At 42.0% G+C, this 13,301-nt stretch overlaps 1 protein-coding gene across 1 annotated transcript in view; it reads left to right on the top strand.

Annotated features, from left to right (window-relative positions):
- The window catches only part of NUP210 (nucleoporin 210), a 155,813-nt gene that overhangs the window by 117,079 nt on the left and 25,433 nt on the right, over positions 1–13,301 (top strand). The window contains exons 30-31 of the mRNA XM_054977076.1: positions 6,505–6,679; positions 10,574–10,749. Of these exons, the coding sequence (XP_054833051.1) occupies positions 6,505–6,679; positions 10,574–10,749 (351 nt within the window). The remainder of the gene's footprint in view (positions 1–6,504; positions 6,680–10,573; positions 10,750–13,301) is intronic.

Here is a 13,301-nt window from a genome sequence, read left to right as displayed (position 1 = left end):
TCACAGGGACCTGACCCCACGTTTGGGGACAGGCTGAGTGCTTTCTTGAATGCATGGTCTTCAATTTGTTCTGATGTTTGGGTTCTGTCTATTATCCAGTTTGGTTATAAAGTTGAATTTATTGGTTTACCATGTTTACGTCTCCCTGTGTTTTCTTCTGACTCTCCTTGTTCTGAGATTTTGGGGGAGCTTACAGCCCTCCTGCAGAAGGGGGCTATAGAGGAGGTTCCTGTTGCCTCTGCTGGTTTGGGATTCTATTCCAGCCTGTTCCTGGTAGAAAAGAAGGATGGGGGGCTACGGCCTATCCTGGATCTCAGGGGCTTGAACGAATTTATACGAGTCCGTAAATTTAAGATGGTTACTTTACAACTGGTGTTGACCTTATTGCCCCCGCAATCTTGGTTTGCGGTCCTGGATTTGAAGGACGCATACTTTCATATTTCTATTTTCCCTGACCACAGAAAATTTTTACGTTTTGTCTATGGCCACCGGGTCTTTCAGTACAATGTCTTACCCTTTGGACTGGCCACTGCTCCTAGAGTGTTTACTAAATGCATGGCAGTGGTGGTGGCCCATTTACGCCTCCAGGGCTGCCAAATTTTTCCGTATCTAGATGATTGGCTATTGGTTGGTGACTCTGCTCAGGCCGTGTCTGACCAAGTGTCTCTCACGTTGGACTTATGTCTGCGTTTGGGGCTTTTTGTTAATCAGAAGAAATCGAAATTGACCCCTGTGCGCTCCATTCAATTTATAGGTGTGGTCTTGGATGGGGTTAAGAACGCAGGTTTTTTGCCTGTGGATCGTGCGTCTAAGATCAAGAGGCTTATTTTGACCCTTAAGAGGTGTCGTTTTCAATCTGTTCGTTTTATTCAGACGCTGTTAGGTTGTATGGCCTCCACAACGGCGGTGGTTCCATTGGCCAGATTATTTATGCGGCCTCTTCAATTATGGTTCAATTCGGTGTTTTCACCAGGCCGTGATTCTCAGAACATGAGACTATCCATTCCCAGGGGGGTGGTGTCCTCTCTGGAATGGTGGTTGGCTGATACTAATCTCTTTAAAGGGGTGGAGTTTGGTTTTCATCGAACTCATGTGTCGGTTACTTCGGATGCTTCCTTGTTCGGTTGGGGGGCACACTGTGCAGGATCTTATGCCCATGGGTTATGGTCTGAGTCTGAGTGTAAGGAACATATTAATGTTCTTGAATTGAGGGCAGTTTTATATGCACTGATCTCCTTTTCAGATGTCGTGCAGAACAGGTCCGTCCAAGTCCTGACAGACAACACGACGGCGATGTTTTATATCAACAAGCAAGGTGGCACGGCGTCTGTAGCCCTCTGCACAGAGGCGATGAGGCTCTGGAAGTGGGCCATAGATCATGCAGTGTGGCTGCACGCAGTTCACATCCCGGGGGTGGAGAACACCATGGCGGACCACCTAAGCAGACTCCACAGAGAGAACCACGAATGGTCCCTCCGAGACGAGTATCTCGCCCCTATCTTTTCGGAGTGGGGGACTCCAGAACTGGACCTGTTTGTGACAGTAGAAAATCGCAAGTCTCTAGCTTACTGTTCCAGAGGAGGAGTAGGCCCAGGATCAAGTGGGGACGCGTTTCAGTTAAATTGGTCGGGTCCCCTGTGTTATGCCTTTCCTCCGTTCCCGCTGCTGGTACGGGTCCTCAGCAAGATCCGGAGGGACGGGGCGTCAGTCATCCTGGTGGCCCCTTATTGGCCGAGACAGCACTGGTTCCACTCCCTCCTGAGTCTTCAGACTCAGTCAATCTGTCTCCCGATGGTTCCCGACCTCCTGTCATGCGGGGGGGTTCTTCACCACGACATCGGGAGACTCAAACTGACTGCTTGGTTGATCAAACCGGAGGTGCCTTCTCCGAGGCTGTGACTAATGTGCTGTTGAATGCTAGGCGCTTGTCTACCAGGCAGTCCTATGCCCTTAAGTGGGACAAATTCTCTGTGTGGTGTAGACGCAGGGAGTTGGACCCTTTTCAGTCATCCCTTTCTGAGGTTTTGGAATTTTTGTGGGAGGTTAAACAGAAGGGTTTGGCCAATTCTTCAGTTAAGGTTTATCTGGCAGCTATTTCTGCTTTTCACCCTCCAGTTGACAGGAAATCTGTTTTTTCCCACTATTCTGCTAAATTGTTTTTGCGAGGGTTAAATAATTTGTTTCCCCCAGTTCGGGCCCTGGTTCCACAGTGGTCGTTGCCCTTGGTCCTGACTCGCTTAATGTCCAAACCGTTTGAACCCTTGGCTTCCTGTCCACTCCGCTTTTTGTCCATGAAGGTGGCCTTTCTTGTTGCGGCTACTTCGGCCAGGAGGGTGGGGGAGTTGGCTGCGTTATCTTGCGAGCCCCCTTATTTAAAATTTCATCCTGAGAAGGTCGTTCTTCGTACGAAGGTTGAGTTTTTACCTAAAGTGGTGTCACGTTTTCACTTGTCCCAGGAACTAATTCTGCCAGTTTTTTCCCCAGCCCCAGTTTCGGAGGCGGAAAAGGCCCTTCATTCCCTGGATGTCCGCAGGGCTATTCTATTCTATTTAGATAGGGTGAAGCCGTTTAGGCTTGATTCTAATTTATTTGTTTGTTTTGCGGGACAGCATAAGGGTAGACGGGCCTCGTCTCAGTCTATTTCTAGATGGGTGGTCCAGACTATACTGACGTGTTATACTGTTGCTAACTTACCTTGCCCTTTGGAAGTGCATGCCCATTCCACCAGGTCCCAGGCGGCGGCGGCGGCTCTCCTCAGGGGTGTTCCACTCCACGACATCTGCAGAGCGGCGACGTGGGCCTCGGCGGATACTTTTGTGAAGCATTACGCGCTGGACATCCTAGATAGGAGAGAAACAGCGGTGGGCACAGCAGTTCTGCACTCCATCTTTGAGTGATGCTTTGGCATCACCTCCGCCCAGGTATTTAGCTTTGTAATCTTCCCATGTGGGACTGCACAGGAAGACCGTAGATGAAAAACAGGTTTTACTTACCATAACTGTTGTTCATCTAGGTCTTCCGTGCAGGCACACATGCCCTCCCTCCTTCCCCGCTGACTCTCTTGGTACTTACCTTGCAGGGGGCGGCGAAAGAGGAACTGAGGGTATGTGTGGGGCGCTCCGCCTCTTAGGAGCCGTTTCGGGAGGAAAGCGGCCGCGCATGCGCGCTGAGAGGCGGGAGCGCCCCCTAGTGGCTTTGAGCTATAAAAATCTCCGGTATCGGCAGGCCTGCGTGTGCACAGTCCCATGTGTGCCTGCACGGAAGACCTAGATGAACAACAGTTATGGTAAGTAAAACCTGTTTTCTCTTCCTACCCATTGTATTCTCACAATGGTCCCTGCAAAACAAATTAGACTGAGAGTGGCTAGGCCAAGATTACCCCAAAAGCTTTATGGCTGAATAAGGATCTGAACCCAGGTCAGATTAATTAATCATCTAATTAGTTTACCTCACTGGTTTTCTGTGGAATGCCCTATCCATGGAGATCTACCAGAGTGCTCTTTGTTTTTCTTCCACTAGTTGTTCTTACTAACAAGAATTCACAATTACGTTTGCAATATAAGCTTATATAATATTTTTGTTTTTTATATTTTGTGCTGCTTTTATCAGAGTTTGATATTGTTAGTATTTAAAATGTTTAGTTTTTAACGTTATTGCTCTTTTTATTTGGATTTTAAGTCACTTGGATTATAAATCTTCTATTAAAAAGTGATGGCTTAATCCTACTATATAAAAGGCAAACCGTATTCCTGACAACTCACTCCCTATCCTGGTGCACCTCCAGAGGGTGCTGCCATGGAGGGAAGCCCAGACGAGGCAGCACGTCCTTTCTGAGCGCACGCCACAGCAAGAAGCCCAGGCCGGGATCAGGCATAGAGCAGGTGGCAATGCCCACCCCCCGACTTCACCCAGCTGTAATTAGGAGCAGAGCAGGTCTCAGTGCCCACCCCCTGCAATCACCCAGCTGGAATCAGGAGCGGAGCAGGTGGCAATGACTGCCCCCTGCCTACACCAGCTGGGATTAGGCGCAGAGCAGGTGGCAATGCCCGCCCCCCTTCACCTGGCTGGAATCAGACATGGAGCAGGAGGCAATGCCTGCCCCCTTCACTTGGCCAGGATCAGGAGTGGAGCAGGTGGCAATATCTGCCCCCTGCCTTCACCCAGCTGAGATCAGATATGGAGGAGGAGGCAATGCCCACCTGCTCGCCCTCCCCTTTCTAGAGCCTGTTGTATTTTTTCCCACAACAGGCTTTGTTACTAGTCACAAATAATACATCAGAACATGTGTCTTTTAACACATGATTTATCAGGTATTTTACCAGTATGTTAAGGTGTAGTGAATAATACTCATTGAAACAATGATTGAATAATTGAAACAATAAGTAATAGTTTGTTCATTAAGGACTACTTACTGTTCAAGCACACAGGTTTTAGGAGCATTAGCAAGGAAGAAAAGCTAATACCCAAATTGTGTATAGGAAACCATGGAATAAATATTTTAAATTACATTCCAGTAGATACTTCACAACATGGATGTGAGGTGAAGTGGTCCTTGTAAAATTCTAGATTTTTTTAAAAAAGAATTTTTCATTGCAACATTTAAGTACCCCAGGGAATCATTTCTGCTGAGTCCAAACATTCATTTAAGATTTAGACACATTAACAAATCAAATTCTAAAACTAACAGAAATAAATATGAATTCCATATGTTAAGAGGAAGATGTCAGTTTCTCTAAACCATATTAAATTTCTGTCTTGATCAGCTGTTAAGTTCCATATATATTGAATTCCACTCTAAGGGATTTCCAGTGAAAAATCTGACCAATTTCAAGTCTGAATTTCAGTCTCTCTTAGAGATATAAGTTCCTAGGTGACTTCTCAAAAGTGATCCAGATTCTTAGAGAACCATCTGTAAGTGCCAGAACCAGATTTTTTTCTCCATTTGCAGTCATTGAGTAGGGAAAATGGTGAAAATGGAAAAGCAGAGGCAAGGGGTGAAACTCCTTGCATTCCATGGGGTTCTGTTCTATTGAAGTTTGTGAATGTTTATGGAAATGTGAATGGACAAACAGGACAAAAGTGTGGAAATCTGCTCATCCCTGTCAGATTTAATTACTGAAAGAACAGTTATCTTTAGCAGTGGTACCTCTGGAGATATTGTATGTACTGCAGTACACACAGGGAAAATGAGAATGACTATATTACCCCATCAACACTTTTTCACTCCAGTGTAAATATATCCTCGTGTATATGCCAACTTGTACACATATAGCATCAAAAAGCAGCATTCCTGTGCAATTGTTAGTGTCAAACTAGGTCTAGGGAGATTTGAGCTTGGATCCTTTGCCTTGTTTCCACTTGCATCACTCCCCAGTCTTTGTGAGAGCAGTCCTTCATTATAAAGCACATTTCTCTGGACCTAGGTTTTTGGTTCACTGAAAGTGTTGTATGAGCAAAAGCATTAAGCACTAGAGAAACATGATCTGCAGTAGAGGACTACCCCCACAGAGGAAAAGGCTTAGGATCCAAGCTTTGGTTCAAATCTGGTTATCTGAAAATCAGGTGGTACTTGCGTGTGGCACACATACTGTTCTCTATCCCTTACTTTGTACTGCCTGTGGACAAGGGCAGCATTGCAATCTGGCTTCATCAGCCAGATCTTTTGCTTCACTCGTTTCTATTGCTCTGATATGAAATTTTGATGGATGGTCAAGACCATTTGATGGATGGTCAATGATATGTCTTTCTTTGACTATATAAACTGTGATTTCCAGTAAAAATTGAAGTGCAAACACAAAAGCTCTTTTATGTTGCTTGATTCCACCCCGATGATTTTCCCTAGTACACAATCATAGAACTCAGTGCATTCTGTCCGCTATTTATTTAACTCACATTTGTAAGTAATGCCTGTATTTCTAGCTTAATGAAAATGTGAGTATTATATGCAGTGTGGAATATATGTAAGTAGTTTTACTGTTCTCTCTGCTATTTATGTTTATATCTTAATACAGCAATGCCACAGAGAAACGTTATTTTAAAAATCAAACTCGTATACAAACCATTTTCCAGGAAGCAACTGAGACCTGCTTAGTCATGTCCCTGCCTGTATCTTTAATACCAACATTGATCCTGGCAGACTAATCTCACTCTAAAGACTTTTTATAGAAAATGCCTCTGAAGGCAGCATCCTGTAGCCTTGTCCATTAGTATTCTGAATCAAGTTTACATCAGTGAATGATGACACTGCAGGGCAGCAGACGGCAAGTAGATTGTAATATATGCAGAAGCACAGATAAGATGTTCTACAAGCAGGCTCGAATCAAAATCTGAAAACCTGAATCTTAGATAAAAAATTTTGGGGTGGTATATAGCAGTGAAGCAGAAATGCACCCCAAAATGGTAAAATGTTTTATATAAAATAATGCTGTAAACTTTTATGTTTGTGCTTTAAGGCACTTGTGATGGTTTTATTTATTTTAATTGGGTTGTTTTTGCTTTATCAAGGGACAGGGTGGCTTCTCTGAATTACCGTGTACTGGATGGTCAAGACAGGATTCCTGTTGTACAGATTGATGAGAGAGGCCTTCTTAATTCTGGATCCCTGATAGGACTATCAACAATAGAAGTAATTTCGCAAGAGCCATTTGGAATCAACCAAACCCTTATTATTGCTGTCAAGGTAGTATTTTTCAAGTTCTTTTCAACAAGATTAGAATGCCATCAAGACTTAATGTCATTTGTTGTGTTTAAAACTGTAATATAATATTATTACAACTGGGGAATATAATTGAAACTTCCACTATCACAAGCATAAAGCAAGCAGAGCAGCCATCAATTCTTTTTAACAGAATGGCAAAGTGTTTCAAAATTTTAATACAATGCAGTGAACTTTTCCAAATTTAATCCTGATGACCAAAATTAAGAGCATATGTATACATATATCATGTAATGCTTACTGATATTAGAATCTTTTTGCTACTCAAAATATGTCAACAATACTGAAAAAAATGTGGTACTTAAAAATATCTTTGTATATACTATAATGGGTAAGTCTTTCAGACCAAATGTAGTGGCATTTTTGGTCTTTTAAAGCCTTTGTGCTTGAAAACTATAGATTTTTGGTAACTATTGCTTCAGGCTATTGATCTTGTTCCCTTAACATGAGAAAATGTGTCACAAAATACATAATCCTCAATCTGAAGCCATTGTTGCATTCTAAGGTGATGTCAGACCTACATGTTGACTAGGAAAAAGTCCCTTTTTGGAAGCACAGGACAATAAGCAGGAAGCCTTAGATTGCCTTTTTGTGGGCCTGTTCTCTCTTTCTATCTGGATCAGCAATCCAAAGAAGAATGTTCAAGTGCAGTGTATGGAATATTAAAATGTGTTTTAGAGACTAGAGCTGTGCATTATGCTGTATATTCTTTATCTCAATAAATCAGCAGCTTGAGCATGCTAGTACTCCGGAAAGAGGTATGTCCTTTGTTTAGGAATAATTTTGCATACTTTAGAGACAGAGGAGACGAGATTGAAGCTCCAGGAAAATCTATTATTTGGAAATAGTTTTCTGATAAGGGAGCTTGCCTGATTCCCAAATAAGCTTTTTGTTTTTGGGCTACCCTCTGTGCAGCGATGCATCCTACTTTCCACATTCCACAACAGTCATGAGAACAGTGACTGTACGCCCCACCATGTAGCTAATGCCCATTGGGAAAGAAATTGCAAATGTTGCTATTCCAGTCAGCACCTAGAATGTTCTGCATTGTAGCTTGTATGCACACTGTCTCATATATGTAATTGCATTGAAGACTCTTTTCAAACAATAAGCAATCCTGTTTTATGCTTCTCTAAAGAAATAGCTTAGAGCAATTCTGAAACATTGTAGTAGCACAGTTTCTTCAGATAGAACAGTAATTTCCAAACAATGTGCAAATTACACTCTTACACGATGAAAAACTGCTAGACTTTCACAACAATTAAATTAATTAAATAGTAAATCCAAAGTACCCACTAATAGAGCAAGTTGCTCTGTGCCTTTGTGTTAAGTTACTACGATGGATGTCTCTCTTTACTATCATTATCTTACAGGGGAGGAGAAGTCTGTTGTATCTTTGCATTTAGAGTGAATAACATCTATTGCAGGGAACACAAAATCTGCAGAAAATGCTACCTGTTAAAAGTCTGCATGAATTACTGTTCTGTCTTGGCCTCCTTCCTGTCGGTAGGCAAGCCCAGATCAGTTACTTTTGCAGAAACAGAGGAAATTGGCTCTTGAGAATTTCTTACTTTTACATGCTCAAAAATACACATCCTGGGCATTAAAAGAGTTACAGTTTTAATTCAGAAAATGTGTGCCTGAACTGTCATAAGTTCAGAAACTCTTAATATAATAATGTCTAGAGATAACATAATGTGTAACAAAATACAGTCTGCATCTTGGTAAGAAGCGTATGTGATCTCTACCCCCAATTTGTCCCCAAAGTGCTTGCATTAAAAAAAAAGCGTGTAATATCAAAAGACTTGTCTCTTGCTTGCTTTGTTTTTGAAAGCTGCATTAATTTAAAGAATGTGAAAATGTTCTGGAAATGGAATTACGTATCTGGGAGAAGGAGATAGGTTCTAATAGTTTGGCTTGAAATATGCACCAGTACAGCAAAGTACCATATACATATACATATACATACATATATATATATATATATATATATATATATATATATATATCAATATTCAGCCATATTTTAGAGTTTCTAAAGATGTTGTATGAGTTGGGCAAATTCATGCTTTCCTTTTAGAGTTTTGATATATAACAAAACTTTATCAGACCTTTGTAGGGCAGAAAAAGAAAAAGACTCTGTTACAAGGTAGACTTAAAGGGAGAGTTTAACTGCAGTTAAATCTATAAATATTCTGTGTGTGTGTGTGTGATCTCTATTTTTTCAAAGTAATATGAAATGGATCATTTTCTCCTTTTTTTGATAGTTACCCTAGATAAGTAGGCTTTGTTAACCTGTTGCATATTAATAGTGCTGCAAGCATATTTTGGCCTTTAGAAAAGTAACCAACGAAGAAACTGAATAATTGGCCTAAAGGGTCAAACACATAAGTGTGAAGCAGGTAGATCAAACTTATACAGCCTGACCCACCGAACCAAATGCAGCGCACCAACAATGTACTGTCACTTACCAGATGCTTGGCAATCCATCTGGGTTTTTTTGCAGTCATAAGCAGAACCAAAATAAAAGACTTACTGAGCCCTGGTAGATTCCTTCAGCTCAGGCAATCACAAGTTCAACAGGCCTGAGAAAGATGTTGATTTAAATTCAGTTCCCTGAAGGATTAATCTAGCCTTGTGTATGAAACCTAAAACCGATCTTCTAATACGTTATTTTCATTTAACTCCTATTAGCATGTATCCATATGTAGACACCTGATAAGTCACACAAAATTTTGCATATTATTTAGTTAGCATGTGCCTCTCCAGGGTTTATGCCTTTTAAACCAGTTCCTCATATGGTAGTTGAAATTTGTGCATAATTTACTTTCCACAGTTTATAAACCATAGTTTGACTAAACTTAAGTTCAGTTTCATATCTAAATACTGGCTGACCAACAAACTGTGTTTTTGGTGGGTAGTAAACTGGGATTTTAAGTCAGAGTTTGTACTGGGGTTGTTAACTATGTTTTGTACCATCTGTGGTTTGCCACGCTGTTCAAATACAGAAATTGCATTTTTTGAGCAGCAGCTCCTCAACACAGCTTCTTGCACATAGAGAAGAAATCACAGACCAAGAGAAAATTTGACCACTTTAATAGCATTCTTCTAACAAGGGTGTTTTGTAAGGACATTCTTTCCCTCCTTCCCCATGCCTTACCCGCCCCCCTTTCCAGCCAGTGTTGAGTTACTAAGCAGAAATGTTCTTCAAATATTCCAGCCACTACTGAGTGCAAATTTCTAAAGCAAGAGAAGAAGGGTCAGAGAACTATAAAGCTTTGTGAATTTGAGGAGTTTTTGCAAGTTTTGCACTGAATTCAGGATTCAGTGAAGCAGCTGGACAGGGAAAGAAGACTGATGATCCTTAGCCAAGAATGAGGAGGAGGAATCCTGGCTTGCCCTAGGCTTCTTGTCCCCCCACCCCTTGCCATTTCTTTCCTGTTTATTGCTGATGACAAATATTAAGTGGGCTGTACATGTAGTGTAAGAAAGCTTGAGATAGTGCCTAGGGATTCTGCTTGGAGGCAAACCACAGAATAACTAAGATTTATTGGTAAACAGTGATCCGTTATATATGTCTCATGGGACTTCCCAGAGTTTGCACAACAAACTGATTTAAATCACAGTTTATTGTGACATCTAAATGCAATTTTGGCAAAGTATAAGTACATTGTTCATCTCCCCCCTCCCCCAGTATTAATAGTACTACAGCAGACAGCCAGGGACAGAAGCAAAAATGATATAACGACTGAAGAACTTTACTTACCAAATAACTGTGTTGCTTTTTGTTTTTTAATGCATGTTAAGCAACTAGGAAAATCATTACATATTCTGTTTTCTGTTGGTCATACCATACAGGTGGCTCCTGTTTCCTACCTCAGGATATCCATGAGCCCAGTTCTCCACACAAAAAATAATGGGATATTAGTGGCCTTACCATTGGGAATAACCATGACCTTGACCATCCACTTCCATGATAACTCTGGAGATATCTTCCACTCACAAAATTCTGTGGTCAGCTTTGCAACAAACAGGTAATTGTCAGTAGCAGGAGTTTAGTGTTGCAGGAGCCATAAGTAGGAAAGTATTTGAAGCATGTGCTTTTACACAAGGTAATGGTGTATCAGCAACTGGTGACCCATTGGAGGGAGTTGTATTAGCAGAAGAGAAAAGCTGAAGAATATGACTTAAAGCTGGTATGGGTAATGAGGCCCTACCAGATTGTTTGTATGAAATCATGCTGTGCTTTCCATGCTTAACTGCAATATAAATATCATTAGTCACATTTTCACTCATCTTTCACCCAGGGATTGTGCTGGACCCTGTGAAATAGATTAGGTTGAGAGATAATGAATAGCCACAAGGTCACTGGCTTCATTGTTAGCTGTCATACCGTCCCATACTGAAAGAACAGCTTATGAATATGGACATATCATAAGCCTTTTCCCCCATGTGCTTCAGACATGCTGCCTGGCTAAACGGAACAATTCCCAACTCCGGCTGGAGATGGAAAAATACTGGAATGTGAGACATGAGGCAAGACCCACACCCCGGAGGTGTGCAAAGATGTAAGGATGAAAGAGGTCTTCCAGAAGCTCCTGCTTTATCTCATCCCCACCTTTCCAAATCTCCCCTCATCCTCCTTTCCAATCTGGGCTATTCAGAGACCTGATAAGCCCTTCCCATCCAAATATCACGGGGCATCAATCACTGTTTTTACCTGTAGTTCTTCCCAGATATACACAATCATCGCTTTCCCAATTTTATTGTCTCACCTCTGAAGACAGCCATCAAGTATTCGTTTTGCATGCAGAGATGTCAATTTTGCCCAAGGATACATTTTGCAGTATAATTGGGCTCTCAGCCATGTGCTCAAGAGTGCATGCGGGGCAACCTTGAGCCAGTCATACACTCTCAGACTAACCTACCTCACAGAGTTGTTGTAAGGATAAAATGGAGGAGAGGGGAATGATTTAAGCTGGTTTAGATCCCCACTGGGGAGAAATGCAGAATGTAAATGAAATGAATAAAAAAATAAAATAAATTCTTTAAAGCCATTTTTACCCTAAATTGGGGGCATAAATAATCCCAAGTATTAATTCACTTGAAACATTGTGCTGGGCCATAACAATTCAGGTTATTCTGTCTGCTTAAGAAACATCAATGCATTGTTTAGATGCTAGCACAAAACGTCTCTTAAGCACAGTAAGTGCAGCTCCAGGCAACCGAGAAAACAGAGTACAATAGCACAGAATTTAATGAAGAAACTCCTTGAATGCATATGAGTACTAGGGATTCAATAGAATCTTGCACTTTATTTCCTGTTTGTGGGCAATACTGGTGAATCGCTGTGCCTTAAAGTTTTTAACTGTACTAATATTTTGATGTGTAGGCCTCAATTATATAAGTTGTTAGAGTGGGCTTGTTTTTTTGCCCACTACTGGTCTAGGAGGAAATGAATATGGAAGTCTATTAGTATGGGTTATTATGGCATTTTAAAAGGATTCTTTGTATCAAAATTAAAGCTATACAAACAGGGGACCCACAAAAACTTGTGGGGGAGCATCTCATTTTCTCTTTGCCTTCCCTGAAAGCCTCTCACTTTTTCCTGCTTCCTTCTCTCCTTCTCACTCTTTAGCCTTTTATGTGCCCCATACCATCTTCAGCTTTTTCTCCTTCCCTCCCCCTGGCAGCCTCTACCCAGAAGAACTATGGCTCATTTGCACAGTGCCAGCTGGTGGGCCAGATCCAGTTGCATGTTGGGTAACATGGAAAAACTTGCAAGAAGGGGCATCTTCCTTTCCCTGTTAAGTATCTCCTCACAATATTTTCAGTTTCGTTCCTCCTGGCAATTACCATGTCCTCACCTTTCCTTACTTTATCTCCTTCTTTCCTGTTTAACCTTGGAAGTTGTTGGCTGAGCAGAAATAACACGCGCACACACGCACACACACACACACACACACACACATGAACATCAGGCATTCTGGTCACAACCAATGTGCCTGATTAACTGAATGGTGGCAGCATATAGGGGAAGTAAACACTGAGTTCCATTACTCCAATACACCTGGGCAATAGCTGGGTGAGAGGTTTTGAATTGGGGAACTGGCTGACCTGCCTGGTGAGGTCTCTGGGAAGAGGAAAGAGAGAACCGTGTGTGTATTTGGGTCAAGGCTCTCTGCCTGTTAAAGAACGATTAGATGAGTGGTGAATTGTGACTGCCCTTAACTGTGAGGCATCAAACCTGGGAAGGAAGGTTTTTGATGGGTAGCAGTGTGAAAGAGAGCCGCACCTTCACTCTACTTCATTTTATTTTCAAACTTAGGTTAGGCTGAGAATGTGTAAGTGTCCCAAGGTCACCATAGAGCTTCCACAGCAGAGTGGGGCTTCAAACCTGGATCTGACACCATACCCACTACACCATGCTGGCTTTCAAGGGGTACCTGCTGTTGAACAGTAGTAAGCAGCCAGTCCTGGATGAGTCATGCAGGTCATGTGGTATCAAGTCACTCAGTTGTTGCTGGCAGGCCTGGCCATAATGAGCCTTCCCTCAAAGGCCAAAACAGTCCAGGAAAAGGACCCT

This window comes from Eublepharis macularius, chromosome 4 (genome assembly GCF_028583425.1).
Source record: "Eublepharis macularius isolate TG4126 chromosome 4, MPM_Emac_v1.0, whole genome shotgun sequence".
Taxonomy (NCBI): Eukaryota; Metazoa; Chordata; class Lepidosauria; order Squamata; family Eublepharidae; genus Eublepharis; species Eublepharis macularius.
This window is presented reverse-complemented; position numbering and strand designations above follow the sequence as displayed.